General features: G+C 32.7%; 1 protein-coding gene across 3 annotated transcripts in view; it reads left to right on the top strand.

Annotated features, from left to right (window-relative positions):
• The window catches only part of Dhc64C (dynein heavy chain, cytoplasmic), an 897,235-nt gene that overhangs the window by 453,747 nt on the left and 426,732 nt on the right, over positions 1-16,756 (top strand). The window contains exons 12-13 of one of the 3 annotated variants that reach the window (XM_089590009.1): positions 13,799-13,809; positions 16,014-16,032. The exons of the other annotated variants lie outside the window; for them this stretch is intronic. Of the exons in view, the coding sequence (XP_089446135.1) occupies positions 13,799-13,809; positions 16,014-16,032 (30 nt within the window). The remainder of the gene's footprint in view (positions 1-13,798; positions 13,810-16,013; positions 16,033-16,756) is intronic. 3 annotated transcript variants of the gene reach the window in all.

Here is a 16,756-nt window from a genome sequence, read left to right as displayed (position 1 = left end):
TAGCTGTAGCCAACAATCGCAAGCGGCAACTTCTACAACTAACGGTAAACGATGTCTTAGCTATATATAGTTATTTATTTTCTCCACACCACCCACGAGGCAAATATATCAATTTTATAATTATCTACAACGAGTACAAAAAACATCGAATATAATTATTACTTTGTATGAATATTGATGAGTATAAAATCTAAGGCGTATTGACTTTGTTTCTTTTGTATTAATTTTTTTTTTACATCGGCTTTTGAATAAATACGTGTAATTGTATAAACTGTGGTAGCCATCGCTAGTAGCCCATGAAACAACGAAGAGACAGAACTCCCAAATGCCTGATTTAAAAGAAGAAAAAAATCATTAACAGATATGGTAATTAAATAATAGTTTATTCTTACTTATATGCATTTGTTCATAATTTATAATTATTTTTGTTTAAATCCGTATGTCTAAAACCTATTACTTTTTATGTATACGAATTAAAAAAGACTATATAATATGTAAAAGTTATTATTCTATACGTAACTGTAATTTTCATAAGACAAGATTTTTAGAACAAAACCTTGAAATTTAATTCATTTTAATTACTATTTTGTAATACGTAAACTAAGTAATCACAAATTAAAAAAAAATTTGCTAAAGAACATCATAAGAATGATTTTATTTACGAAATTTTTATAAATAGTTATCCTGTATCAAAATTTTAACTTTCATAATTTAAAAAAAAATTATAACATAATAAAATATAAACATATCATGTCATATGCTACCACTAAATAATGTTGTTTTAATTTATGTAATAGCTTTCAATTAGTTAATTTTGTTTTCTTTTCAAAAAGTGTACGTTCCCTTGATCGAAAATTTCTTCCCTAACAACGTGTTCTCATTTCAAATTGTTTTCATGTTCAATTTGCATAAATATCCCTTTTTTAGCTTTGCATCTTGTTAACGATATGTTTAGTTGTCCATGAGAAAATACGGGCTTTTTTAAGTATATACCGTTTTTATCGAAACATTTACCTTGACATTTGTTAATTGTCATAGCGTATACCAAGACTATAGGAAATTGCTTTCTGTAAAGTATGAAAGGTAACGACGAGGTATTATCTGTATTGAAATTAATTTTTGGTATGAATACTTTATTTCCAAGTTCTTCTCCAATAATAATTTTAGCTGTAATATTATACTTAAAAAAGTGTTTTCATCCTTATTTGTGTGCTGTTGTACAAACCGTCTGCTATACACAAATTTCTTTTTAACATAACTATTGCTCTAACTTTCAAGTTTAGTTCATGTGGTGGCAAACCTTTACGAATATTGTTTAGTATTGCAATAGGAAAATTAATGTAAATCTTATCATCCGATTTATTGACACCTTTGTATGTTTCATGATTTATGCTACAATAAGTTGTCGTGTATTACCTTTCATTAGATCTAAAATTTTGCCATTTAAAAAATAGTGTATTATTGTGAGAAGTCGGAATAACACTATTTAATAAAGATTGGTTATTTTTACTAAATATTTAAACGTACTTCATTGACCTCTCATTTTTCAGGAATAATCAGTGATTTCAATTTTTCCTCTCTAATTTCTAAAAATAATTAAGAAAACTTTTGATCAACCGAACGAATTTAATTTTAAAATTTTAAAAGAACTCTAAAGAAATATCTCAATAGTTTTTGATATAACCATACTTCTATTACCATTTCTATAACAGGAAGTGTTTAACGAAAATCTAAAGCTTTTTGGCATCATAGAAGCCTTATACTCAATTATCAAATCGATGTCACGTAATTTTTTTTTTTTCAGATTTGATTTCCAAAAATGTAGGTTTACTATTATTGAATCGAAAGGTAAGCAAAAAGTTGTATGACCGGTAATACCTTTTGGTAGTAGTACTGACGCAATGCCAGTCGATGCCAGTAACAAAATTATTTTTTTTTTGTGTTGTGAATAATAAATTAATGTTTTATATCGTCATCATTGTTTTGTAAGTCAATTTGAATCGGTACAGATGAATTCAATGATGTAAGGTAAATGTCCCAGTAGTTGGCCATCAAAAAACTGGTCCCAATACTTGGCCACTGTATAAAATACACATATAAATCTGGTGGTCAACTATTAGGCAATGCGTGTGTCCCGACAGTTGTCCACCAGCTTTTGCACATATCAAACGTAGAGGTGGCCAAGTATTGAGATACAACAGCCTTAAGGTGGCCAACTACTGGGATATTTACCTTACATGATTTATCTTTAAGTTAAAAAATTTCGTTAATGTGCAGAAGAGCATAATTTTCTTCACTACGAATTCTCTGGATTATGTTTTTGTAAATATCTCGCCGTAAAAGTTTTGCTTTTGTAAATTAGCGATCATGGATCGATCAACGTTTAATTATGTTGCATACACTACGGTTGCAAACCTAAAAAAGTATCTTTAAAGAATTTTCACAGAAGACTTTATAGTGATAATAATAATTCAACTCTTTTTTATGTAAATGGTTTAACTTACCTGTACCACAAAAAAACTTTAAGAAGATTACCTGTTCTTTTAACTTTATAGAATAAATATACTTTTTTCTAACAATAAATTTTCGAATATACTGAAAGTTGAAGTCAAATTGTATTATAGAATAGATTAAGCAACTTATTTAAGTATCCATGAATCAGAAGATGATAATATAATTTTTCGTGTTGAAATGCTAAGTAACAATCGGAAAGGCTTATCACCTTATCAACTAATATTAAAAATTGGAAGTAGAGTAACCTTAATAAGAAACTTAAGTACATTACATGGTTCCTGTAATGGTACACACTTGTGAATAAGTAAATTATACAAGTTTGCTATAGCAGGTGAAATAATAACTGGGGAAAAAATTTAAAAAAGGTTTTATTCTAAAAATCTATATGTATGTGTGTGTGTGGGTGTGTACTTACATCTATCTTCATTACTATATTATTTAATAAGTTTGAAGTGCCATCATTTTAAATACTGCAAATCAAACAGAACAGTTAAGTAAAGTAAAATAAATAATATTCAAATACGTTGCATGTAATATAAAGTAAATTATTATTAAATTTTATAAGTACTTCTACAATACGCAAAAAATGTCTATTCAAACTAGATTTTTTCGAGCAATAATGTATTTATACTAACATATCTCACTTAAATATGAAGCAAATCGCTAAATCCGTTGTAATCGCTAACCGCAAAAACTACTCAACCGATCTGGCTGAACTTTTGCGTACTGATTATTGACACTTCTCAAATGATTTTAGTATAGTTTTTATGTTAAAAAAATGTATAACAATAGCATTAAATAAGCTCAAAGATTCTCAGAAATACGCAAACTTTTTACATTAGTTTAGTAGAATTCGCTAGGTAGCTTCAACCTTTAATCGAAGCTATCCGCAATAAAATTAAATAAGTGTGGTTGTAAAAGGCCCGAGAGTCATATCGATTTTCATAGTCGTCCACCGGCAGTACATTAGGAATGAAGTTGTTAGTCGTGCAGCTGGTTAACCCGTCTACCGATAACACTTTTCTCCAATGTGCAAGCGACCTACGTCGAATGCTACCGTCAACCACCAAGATTCATGAGTGCCACCAATAAAAAAATGTTTTGAACGATAACATCTCTGGCGAAATACCAGGAGACGTGTCTAACCAGAGCACAACCTGCTCTAACACTTCAAAGTTATGTGGCTGTTCAACCATCCAGTCTGGTGCCGTCAGAAAATTTTTTACTACAAATACGAGCCAGGGAAGGTAGCCCTGAGGAGTACAGGCAGCCACAAGGGCCTCCTTCTCAGTGGTCGTCCCAACGGCATACCCACAGAAAAGGTATTCTCTAGGCCCACTTTTTCGACTACCGATGAGCAGTTGTTAATCTAAGAAACTACTCGAAAACGAGATATTTTTTGGTCAGTGGCGTACCTTCCTCCAGCACGATCTCTGTACGCAGAGACTCTAAGGATTAGAGTCAAGCTACCCGCACAGCCAGCTGTCTATCATCAAGAATAATAATAAGTAATGGCTAGAAGTATCTCTACTAGTTCTTTTCAGGACCATCATGAGTATTTACGTTCCCTACTTAACCATTAATCTCATTAGTTCTTTCTAGGGCAATCTAAGTTTAAACTACCTTGCTAACAAATACATATTGATTACCATATCAGGAAGCGATTCGTTGACTAAAAGATTATGTAATGCCGGCCATTATCAAACTAAGTCAGTCATTCACTATCAGACGTCACGGTCGTAGTTGTTCGTCGCGTAGCTGAGAACCCCGGTGACCGACGACCCTAAATTATGAAAGTCTCGCTACTCTGTAAGCATTCAACTAGGAATCACCGATTCTCTCCAAGGTCTCTGCTAGAGGAACCTAGCAGCTATAAAAGAAAAGTAAACTTAAGCAAACGGGAATGTCTTCAATGGGCAAGCATCACAAACCAATATCCTAATCTTAGATCACCAAAAGAACTGAGTCTACAAAAACAAAAGGTGCTTAAGACGCCAACCTCTTTAGTGTAATAGCAGGAGACGTTAGAAAAGAGCTCTACAACTATCTTCAAAGCTTAGAACGTTGTACTTTTCCTTCTGATCAGTGTGGTGTTACAACAACAGGCCAGACAAGATTACTCTGAGGTATAGAGGTAATCACGTTAGCTGGAAACTTCCGTCAAGAAAGAGTTTGTCTCACCAGTCCTTTTTAGGGCCATCGGACGTTGAAATACCTTGCCAACAAATATATTACAACCTAATAAAATTAAAAATAATAGCCTTAAGGGCTCACAAAAGTCTTAAAAATGCCAAAAGTCGCAAAAACTTAGATTAAAAGGATAACTTCAAATGCATCTAATGGATACAATCATAGGTGTCAAGAAACTGACGTGAAACATTTGTCGAGATTAAAACAGTAGCATCAAAATTGACAAATAAAAAATTCATTGCATGATTGATAGTTTTTTTTTTTTTTTTTTTTTTTTTTTTGTGGAGGGAGGAAAAATGCATTCAGGCACACCGCAGGGACGGCGGTAGTGTGGGACTCGGTGGATTTTTTTTATTAGACCACCCATACCCACTAAACCCCCCCCCATGCCGCGTGGCTTTTGATCCACCCGGAACCGCGTAAGCATTACTTCAGGGTGGAGCCACCAGGGAGACCATCGCGTCTCTCAGCATTAACAAGCTAACTCGCCTCCATTTGCTAGAGGTGCTGATTCTCTCGAGTCCTGAACAGGACTCAGGGTCCCTGAGGACCAGCACCTGTCTAGCGCTCCATAGCAGGCCGCTTACCTGGCAAGCACCACTATAAGCTTGATGCTTTCCCTGCTGGTAGATAAAAAGTACCCATCGCAGCGTGGGTCTATATTAGCCTGCCTTTCAACTCAAGGCCCCTTTGCCTTATTTTCGTATTGCTTGGGCCTCACCCCTGGCCTCTTCTAGCGCTTTTTTAAATAAAGGGCAGCTTCCCCTGCCAGCTTCGTGCTTGTTGTCCGTTGTTAAGCAAAGGAAGCACCGTGCTGGGCCTGGACACTCTTTTTTTCGGTGGTTTGAGCTTCCACACCGGAAGCAAAGCTTCGATCTCTTTTCTTCTTTACAGTTGCCTGAGACGTGTACATATCCCAAACACTTGTAAAATCTTGTTACTTTAATTTTTCTGCGTATTCGGCAGCTTACGAAGCCAACTCGTAACCTGCCTTCCTCTTCTGCTTGTCTAGCAGTTACTTCGTCCACCTTTATCAACGCCAGCCTCTGTCCTCTGGCATTTGGCTTTAGGAGAGCAACTTCTGGATCCTGGCTCTAATGTCCAAAAGTCCTAGCGGAAGCCTCTTTCACCTCATCTTCCTCTACAATGGCATCCAGGTCTCGGACCTCTAATGTCACTTTTTTGTCGCTCATTTTCACAGTACCCTGTCCAGCTACCGACTTTTGAATTTGCTGTGAGAATGCAGTAGCATTCTCTACAACTTTGGCTTTAATAAGTATGTCTCCTTTTTTTGTAGTGACAACACTTTGGACTGCCACTTTAGCCTTATGTGGGTCAAAGTTCGCCTTCATCGTTCTAAGCACCTTCTCAAAGGTCTGTCCTTTAGCCATCTCCACTACTACTGTTGTTGTAGCGTCCACTCTTTTCTTCCGGCTTGTTTTGTCATTCAGTGAAATTTCTTCTTGTTTGCCACTGCCTGTTTTTTTTCTTAAAGACATAGCCTGCTGGCGTTTCTCAGGACTGTCCGAAAGGCTTCTGTTACTTTTGCTTTGTTATATTTTCTTTAAGGCAGTGTTCAGGGTTCGTTTCTGTACATGCCGTCGGAAATTATCTCATCTTTTTTCCCTTCACTGCAGGGATTCAAATCACGACTTCTAAGCGTTGGTATACAAATTTTCATCCATAAGACAGCCTTTTCTTAGCACCTCTGCCTCTTGAAGATGCTTAAGCGCCGCTTTGAGCCCATTTTTAACAGCGTTCGCTGTGTTGCCGTACTTATCATTAATCAGTTGCATCGTCTCTGTAATGTCATTCGTTGCTAATTGGACTTCATCAGCAACTTGCTGTCGCTTTACTCTAAGCCTAGTGACACTTTCTTCTAAAGAGGCAAGCTCTTCCTGGGTCTGGTGGCTATATGCCGACACGTTGCTAACCTCGGAGTCGCTAGTGCCTATACTCGACAGGCTTCCTCTTCGTCCTTTGTCTGTAAGAAAAGGCCATGGAACATTAAGCAGTCCCTGTTGGCCATGAGATACGTCTTTGTGACCCCCCCCCCCAGAATCCGTGGGGCCTGCGACAGTCACCCGGGCTTTCACCGGATCGGAACTGCCGGCGGATTCCCTCAGAGAGGTTACCGCCTGGGGTACAGGTTTTGCATCGACGTTTTTCATGTTGGCATCTTTTTAAATGTCGTACTGACCCGCGAAGGCCAGCACTACCCTTTTTTCTAAAAATAAATATTTGGAAAGGGTTACAACCAGGACAGTAGCCCTTTCTGTTACCAGAGAGAACTGCTACTGGCTCGGGCCGGCCAAGAGTCACCACTCTCCCGCAGTCCCACCCGTGGAGACTGTCCTGGCGTTAAGTAACAAGTCTAAGAATGGTGTTCATGAGTAATGTATGTATATGTTGGTACACTACGGTCATCCCAGTGAGACAAGCAGCAGGTGTACAGTCCCATGACTGCGCAGACAACCCAACAAAACGAGCTGGCGTAAGGCACTAAAGTGCCGCCATATAGCCTCCCTAGTGGTAGTAAGCCTAGATGAGTTAGCCCACCACGTCTTTTTCGTTTATGATGCGTACAGCCATATCAGATGTGGTTACCCAGACTTACCTATGCCTCATCGTTGGGCTTTACCCGCCGCCAGGCCTCTAATCGGGCCCGGAAAAGGACCCACCACTCGCAACCCGGAACAATCCGTTAGTATCCCTGTGTTTGTTTAGTGAGAGTGTGATGCATGTATCTGAGAAAAATGTTATAACCGTCGCTTACTTCTATACACGATGGGTGCTAGTTTTTGTTGGCATCAAGCATTGGAGCGCCACCCACGGCGGCAGCAGAAAGCGAAGAACAAGGAGCACAAGCAGGGCCGGCCCATGCGTCCACACCGATGAAGACAGAGGGCTCGAGTCTCCCGTCCACACCACCTCAGATACACACGCCAACGTCGCACATGCCTTCCAATCCAGGCCACCGAGCACCACCCCAGCTGCCCATCGTCACCTCGTATTTTAGGAGTATGCCCCTATTTGCCACCCTGGGAAGCGCCTGGTATGGAGAAACTAGTAAAAACCTCACGCAGGAGTAGTTTTTTTTTTTTTTTTTTTTTTTTTTTTTTTTTGTGGAGGGAGGGGAAATGCATTGAGGCACACCGCAAAGACAGCGGTAGTGTGGGACTCAGTGGATTGTTTTTATTAGACCACCCATACCCACTAAAACCCCCCCCTCATGCCGCGCCGGGTGGCTTTTGATGCACCCTGGAACCGCGTTAGCATTACTTCAGGGTGGAGCCACCAGGGAGACCATCGCGTCTCTCAGCATTAACAAGCTAACTTGCCACCATTTGCTAGAGGTGCTGATGCTCTTGAGTCCTGAAAAGGACTCGGGGTCCCTGAGGTAGCATCAGCGGCAGCAGCAGCAGCAGTAGTAGTAGTAGTAGTAGTAGTAGTAGCGGTAGTAGCAGCAGTAGCAGAAGTAGCAGCAGTAGTAGCAGCAGTAGTAGCAGTAGCAGGAGCAGCATCAGCAGTAGTAGCTGTAGTAGTAGCAGTAGTAGCAGTAGTAGCAGTAGTAGCAACAGTAGCAGCAGCAGCAGCAGAAGCAGCAGCAGCAGTAGTATCTGTAGTAGTAGCAGTTGGAGCAGTAGCAGCAGCAGCAGCAGCAGAAGCAGCAGAAGCAGCAGTAGTAGCAGCAGCAGTAGCAGCAGCAGCAGCAGCAGCAGCAGCAGCAGTAGCACCAGCATCATCAGTAACAGTAGTAGTATATATATTTATATAATAAAACAAATTTTTTCAATTTTGGTGTATTTATTTACTTCGGTTTTTTTTATTACACATAATTATCTGTGATTTTAACATCTATAAGTGTTTTCACTGTTCAGCAGTGTTATCATTGCTTATTATTGTCAAGAGAATGTTATAATAAATTTTTGTGCAAATTTTAAATGTTTTTTTTTACCTCCAGGTTAACACAAAAACTCCTTTATCAGCTGTTATTTTATAATAGAAACTTGAAACAATTAACTGAGTTTTGTTAGAAATTGTTTGGTTTTTCAACGTTGATTGTAAATGTATTGCGAAAGTAACAACAAACCAGTTGATAAGTTATTTATAAAAAAGTCAAAATAGTCATGTTGATTCTTTTGCCCTTATTGTTCACAAAAATAAGCTAGTTAGACATTTATTATGAGACTTCAGTCATCAAACGAGTAATAATATAAAAACCAGTGGATAGTAGGTGCTTGAGTGCCCAAGTAAGAAGTTATGCTTCTATAAAATTATGTGGCCGATAGTAATATTATAAATAAAAATATGCCTTCTATGAAACGATACTGTGTTAAAAGGTGGTGCAATTATCGGTGGAAAGAGTATACCTACGTTAGTTAGGTGTGGTTTTAATAATTGTTTCAATATTTATTAATTAAACAATTTTAAACGATGTACAACGGCCCAATACAATATAAATAATATGGAGGCTGGCCAGTACAAAACTGTGCACTTTCATCGAATCTTCCGATAGTTTCAAAAGAACTTCCTATTGCCTACGCTGATAACATCTGTAACGTCACGTTTACATTTATCACGTACGCTCACACACTTAGTCTCAGTTCGTACTTAATATCTAAAAAAATTGAGACAAACCATCCTGTAGTACCGCTTTTTTCAATAGTATAGTAGCACATGCCAGTGAATGTTCCTTCAGGACATTCATCACGCATAGATTTTTTTGACAGATATTATTAAAGCATCAAAACTATACTAAACATACCATAACAAATACCTAAAAAAATTGCAGATCATGTAAGTAGACCCTCTTTTGCATGTTTAATTTTAAAATTTTACAATTTAACATGTAACCTCACGGAAAAATTACCTAAAATTGCATTTATAAGATCTTTAGAAGCCCCCCAATTTTTGTTTGTATGAAAGATTACATTTAGATAAACCTGTTGTGTTTTTGAGTAGATCTATAATTTTTTTTTCTTTTCTTAATATCACGAGAAAAAAAGGGTCAGGTGTTCGTAAAAGCGTGTATGTAAGCTTATTCTTACATAAAAAATAATTTCCACCGTTGCTGCACATTTTTATGCTCCTCCCTACCTCTTTAAATTTCGTGAAAGAAAAAAACGCAATAAAAATTACTTACTTTATTTATGCAGTACGGAAAATTTTTTTTTTTTTAATGAAATTTTATAAAAAATGTGAAAAATTGTATTAACAATTATTTGTACTTTAAAAATAACAAATTAATGATAAGTAACTGAATGTTCATTAATTCATATGAAATCTGCTCTAATAATACATACTAATTTTCAAATTTATCAAAAAAACATATACCAAAAAAATTTATTTCATTAAATAAATAATTTACTTATTTAATGTATAATTTACATAAATTAATTATTACACAGTAAATAAAAATTTACATTAAAAATATGCTCATGGCAGAGTAGGTAAGGGCTTTGGCCAGCTTGCAAGAGGTCGAAGGGGCTCAAATTTCTTTAACCTAATTTTTTTGAAATTGGGTAAAAAAAATAAAAAGGAAATTTCAAAATGTGTGCTGTGGTGTGGTGAGACGATGTTGTGTTGTGTGAGGGAAAAAATCAAGCAAAATCTACTTCTGTGACACTCTTTCTAAAGGTCACCGATCTAAAATCGTTGATTTACTCTGTAGGGCAGAACGCGCCTATAGAAGTATAACTTCAAAAAAGTTGATTTAAAACTCCTTAAATTTTAGAATAAATTTACAATAAAAATTTAATTTAAAAAACATTAAAAACATTTGTTATAAATAATGAACAATCCATCATTTCTTAACTACATAACGTATTTTCTATGTAGAAAAAAAATAAGAAAAAAAATTAAGAAGCAAACTTTTGACAAACGATTGGTAATTTAAATTAACAAAGTCGAATTTGTCGTATTACAACTTTTACTTGAGAAATCTAAAGTAAGTGGTCAGTTATAAATGAGTAAAAATTTTATATTCCTTAAAAAATGATTAAGATTAAACAAAATATGATTAAGTGTTATGTTGAAATTTTTAAATGTAATTAAAAAAAAATATTTAATAGCAAAAAAATACAAACAATAGTTGTGAATTACGAAAATATATTTGAAGGCTCTACCTTCTTGCACTTTCTGTGCGCAGATTTCCTACTCTTACTAAAAATTAGATTGTTTTTATTTGATACACGAAACACTAACAGATGTAACATTTAAATTTCTGTATTGCTATACGCTTTATGAATTGATATTAATGCTTATTGATGGTGAGAATTTTGTTTAGTTTTAAACAGTAAATGCGATTTTTCTAATAAGTATAAATTGAAATATATTCATAAAATTTATGATTATTTTAAAGTGTTTGCGGTCTTACCCTGATATTCGAAGAGAAAAAATGATAAATGTATCATTAAGTCAACGAATCATAATAATTTATGAGAATAGGTGGGATTTGGAGGATTGATGGTTTTTTTTACGATTAACAAATTTTAAAATTTTTAGTCAAGTAAGATTTTGAAACTATTGTTGTGCTGCATTAAGTTGCCATTTATTTAGATCTTATCTTCTTTAAATTATTTTCCAACATTAAATTTTTATTTTATTAATCGATACATTTTTGTGACTTATGATGATTGTTTTGTTATTTTTTTTTTTCATTGTATACTAATTTTTTGAATCATTAGAAAGAAAGTGAAATCATTTTACCTTTGCAACAAAAATTATTTAAAATTTTTTTAACGATAATAAGCTGTTTAACAATACAAACATTCATACACAGTAAAATAAAAAAAAATCATTTTTAACTTTTATTACCAAAACAACTAAATACAAATTAAAAAAAAAAATTTTTACTCGCATACACATACATGCGCGCATGGCCACGCACATGTATGTATATGTATGTTTAACTTGAGTATCCAAACTCAATTATTCTTACGTGTTTTTGAATATTATCTTTTTTTCGAATGAGAGTAGGGTGCAAAAATTAAAGTATCTCCTTTTCTTGAATGATAAGCATCGTGAGTTATACAAACATACCTAAATAACTTCAAACAAAAATTTTAGAGGAGAACGCAAATTTTCAATAAACATCACATTACTCAGTTTATATTTTTGATACGTTGAGTAACCTTTTCTTTTAATCCTGTACATTTTGTACCTTTATTACATTATATTTTTGGAAATAAATCTTTAAAAGGGGTAATATGGCTACATGATAATGGTAATAATTATGTTTATTATAATGACGGTAATAATATTAATAAAAATTTTTGCTACAATGAAAACAATATTCAAAATTCCGGGAATAACAAAGACAACAACCATAATAATTATAATTATTACTATGACAATAATTATACTAATAATAAAAATGTCACTAATACTTATAACAATTAGAATATTATAGATAGGATGGAATCAGCAATCCGTTGAAAATAAATTAGAAAATTAATTACAAATTTTTTTTTTTATTGGTGAAATACTTGATGTTAAATATGAATAAGAAAAAAATCCTTTCTGGCTGCGGATCGAATACACAATCTCGTGTTTACTAGACAGTTGCTTATCACTCGAGCTACCAAGGAGCCGTACACTTCCTTGCATCGTTGGTTTAAATAGTAATTATAATAACAATAATGATATTTATTATATTAATGCTAATAATACTAATGAGGATAATGATTATTATTATCGATTTTCTCAGCATTATAATCACTATTATTATTACCATTACAATAATTATCATTATAACTGTGATAACGATAATAATAATAGTAATTTTAAAATTATCCTATTAAGTTTGATTTTCTAGATTCACAAATACAGTTACTATTATTTTCATGAGATGCAAAGTATGGATTAAGGAGATTTGAAAAAAAAGGTAAAAATTTAGAATCGTTTCAAAAAAAGTACATGCTATATTTAAGCATATCAGGAGAGCACACGAATTTTTTCAGATTTTCCACTAGAGAAATTTTTAAGGAAATAGTTTTTAAATATTGACAGTTCAATACGGTCTTTTATAAGAAAATAAGGTTAAGTTGTTTTTTAATTGAAATTAGGGTACATTATGAATGTATTAGATTAAAAAAAAAAGTTTCAATGACAAATTTCGTACAAAAAGAAAATGCTTAACAAAAAAAAATCACGACTCTTGAGGCATTTAAAAAAAATATAATCAATGACAGTTGTCCAGTTCCAAGTTTGTAGAATGTAAAAAGAGGTGCGCGGTAAAGGGATACATCTGCGTGGGCAGTAGGGATTCTTTGTTCCTCGCCTCTCTCAATCATACTCCCAAACCTCCTTAGCATGTGTTTTATTTTCAAATTATAATTGAGAAATAACGTATCTCTGGATATGAGTATCTTGTATTCTTCTTTGCTTATTTTTTATCATTCTTGGACACTAAGTGCATTTAATATTATTGACATTGCATTTTACTGTGAATTTTTACGAATATTTGTCTCTAAAAATCATAAAACAGTTTTACAATGATAAATAAAAATATCTTAAAACAGCTATGTTAGATTGTTGATTTTCGTTTTTCAATATATAATATGCTTAAGTAAATGTATAATTGTTAACAAAAATTAAACTCAATCGTGTATTCTTTGTTTATTGTAGAAATACTTATACAGTAAGATATTTATAAATATTTTTTTTTTATATTACATGCATGTAAATATTGTTTATTCTACTGCACTTGATTACTTAGTTTTTTTCGTAGTATTTAACATTAAAGATATTGTATATTTAATAATTTTTGCTATTACTTGTACAAATTTAAGCTGCAATCATATAAATACGCTAAAATAATTAGTAAGTTATTGAAGTTTTATAAAAAAATTTCCTTTACTCAAAAAAAACTACACATAAAACTAAGTTTTAAATGACTTCCCTAATTCCCTACATAATATTGGTATATGTACGTACGTAATTATTGTTTTAAAAGCTTAAATGTTAGAACATATAAATAACTTCAATTAAATAGTACGATTTCTGAAATTCTGTTAAGTTTTTAGTAAGTAAAAAATTTTATCTTTAGAGACAATACAGATATATTTTGGAAAAGATTACTGAAATGGAGGAGATAAAAGGGTAGCTGATTAAAAGTGAGGTTGAGTGGGGGGAACTTTCTTAAATATTATCTGTTTAAAAATTACGTAAAAATAAGCAGATTGTTACGTCAATGGCAGGGGATCTAATGGTTAGCTGTGAGGGGAGCGAGGAGCATCTGAGATTTATTTTTTTCCATACAACTATGAAATAAATAATATTCCTCTTGCTTATTCGCAGCTTACTCTTCAACTTTCCCAAGCTCACCTTACAATCTTTATTTTCCTTAAAGTACGGTACAATTATTCGTCTTCGTGTGATCAAGCTTAACTATATTAAGGTTATCTCTCCTTTGTTCATTTTAACCTTCTTCAAAAATTAGTGACTAAATGTTTGTGATATAACTCGAATTTTGAAAATCCTCTAATGTCCAATTAAATACGTGTAATACTTTAATTTATATTTTTGTCACGCTTTATAATATAAGTCACTAAATAACAAAAATGTCACGCTATATAATAAAAGTCACTAAAAACCAAAATGTTTGATATTGTGTGCCTTTAACTTTACTTTCTTTAAAACTTTTAATCGATTTAGAAATATCATGTAACCAAAAAGTTCAGAATACGGCATACTCAATCGACGAGAGAAATCCTGGCTCCTAACGAGATGAAAAGAGAATATTTTAACTATATTTCTACGTTGTGTCACTGACAGACGCAAATAATTTCGTAGTGATGAAAATGCTGAGCACCTTGCTCGTAGAAATTCACTTTCCTCCTTGAATTTCAAAGAAAATATTTCATAAAATTGAGGTATATTTAATTTCCTTACTCACTGCACACACATATAGACATATCTTTAAAATATAAATGAATGAATTTATTGGAATTGATCACATCTTATTTGTTTGTATAATGTTATTCAACATAAACTTAATTTTTTTTTTATATGATGTTTGTTCTGTAACTTAATTCCCTTATTTATTTTTTATTTACATGTTTATTTCAATCGACCTTTAATACAAGCAATTCAGAGAGCTGTGCCTGATCTCTGAAGCTTACTTTCTTTGTGTCATGATTTTTAAATATTTGATTTCGCAACGATATAATTTGATAGATGCAAACAATCAAAATTATTAAACAACAATTAATTATATTTATATTTCGAAAGTAAGCAAAAAAAAAAAAAAAAATAAATCAGTGAAAAATTAAAAAACACGGTAAAAAATGTCAAACACTCCTGACAGCTAAGTTTGATTCACATAAAATCTATAATCTTGTGAAGTCTTCAAAGTATGTGAGTATTTCCTAAAATTTAGAAATAAAAAAAAATGTTGAGGTAAATACAGCATTAGACATATCAAATATAGCATTTTTTAAGTGTTTTAGACCATTATCACTAAATTAATATAAAATAAAAAATCTGCAGCATTATTATTTGCGGGTTATCAAATCATACTAAGATATATTATGAAGTATTTAAATATACCACAATCGAAACATGTTCCATTGGTTATGATACTGAAATTCGTAAAAATTTATAATATGATAGAATAATCATGCTCTATATTCAATAACCATAATTCTTTCCATGCTTTGTGATTGAAGAAAACAATCATGGCATAAAAGTGTGAAAAAAAATGTAAAAATTATTTTACAGAAGATTTTGTTGCAAATAAAGAAAACTGTACTTCTCTGCACATGTATCAAACTTTTAAATCTAAAGAGAAATTATATCCGTTGTTCATTATACTATTAAAAAATAGGTAACTAAAACATAAACGATATTACTAAAGAAGATGCATTCTGTGAACACTTATTTTATTCAATATTTTTTTAGTCAGACGGTAATTGAATAATTATTCTTAAAATCTGAAATCTGAAAAAATACTTAAAGTTGATTAAATTATAAAATAGGTAGGACTAAGCGTGATTTATGCGATACAAACATTCACTTCAAAAACAAATTCATTGTTTCAGATGGAGGTTTTCACAAAATTCTTCTTGTCATTAAAAATGTTCTCAGAGGTACGGTTATAGCTACTATCATTAAATCATCATTGTTTTCGAATTTTTTTTTACTTTTAAAATTAACATATAAATATTTTTTAGATTAATGTATACTGTTCTTACTATTGGTAGAGAAAAGAAAATCGAAACATTTAATTTCTCAAAAGTTAAAAAACTAGTAATATACTCGTATGCTTGAAAAATATTGACAAATTTTATAAGTGTTTGATTAAGAGAGTCGTACGTACTTGAAGTGTGACATAATTAAATTGTTAGAGTTTTTAACTTTGCTTAGCTTGAATAGCTTAGACATAAAAAAAAGAGATAAAAAAACGATTTTCGAATTACACCGGGCGATATTTGGATAAAAGTGGGAAAAACTGGTTTTCGCATTTGACATTGTCAGACTAAGTTTAAAAAAGCTCTTAGTATGCCGTTTAGTAGTCTACTTAGTGCCGTTAAAAGACAAAAAAAAGCTGTGAATAAACCCGATTGGTTCAGTGGTGACTCCGAAAAGTGCAAAAAAAAACCTGAGTTAGCTCGAAATTTAAAAAATTTATAATTTTAATTTTTTTAATAGTTTGTAGCTTTTTTATTGACCAAGTACCACTCAAAATTTTAGCAAGATTAAACTTCTTAAAACCGCACTTTCATGCAATAAAAAAGCACTTTTGTAAAATGGCCCCAAAAAAGTTGTGGTGTGGTAATGCGATATATTTCTTTCAAGATCTTCTTTTTTAATAGTTAATAAACAACGTACAAAAGTTCTAAACTTTTCTTTTTGTGAAAGTTAATAAAGCAATTGTTTTAATTAATGGTATTTTGCGCTTGAGTGTGTCATAAGCGAAAAAGGGCAAGCTGCTGCGCTAAGCCACGTCTACTTTCTATCGTTTGGCCCTGGTGAATAATTTTAGTGACTTTGAGTCAGTTGAGGGAAAATTAAAATTCACTATTTTATCGATAAGTCAATTTATTTA

The sequence above is a fragment of the Copidosoma floridanum genome, unplaced genomic scaffold, assembly GCF_036245765.1.
Source record: "Copidosoma floridanum isolate Cflo_tuat_1 unplaced genomic scaffold, Cflo_Japanese_pri ptg000011l, whole genome shotgun sequence".
In the NCBI taxonomy this organism is placed as follows: domain Eukaryota; kingdom Metazoa; phylum Arthropoda; class Insecta; order Hymenoptera; family Encyrtidae; genus Copidosoma; species Copidosoma floridanum.
Note: the sequence above shows the minus strand (reverse complement) of the source record. Positions and strands in the feature narration are given on the sequence as shown.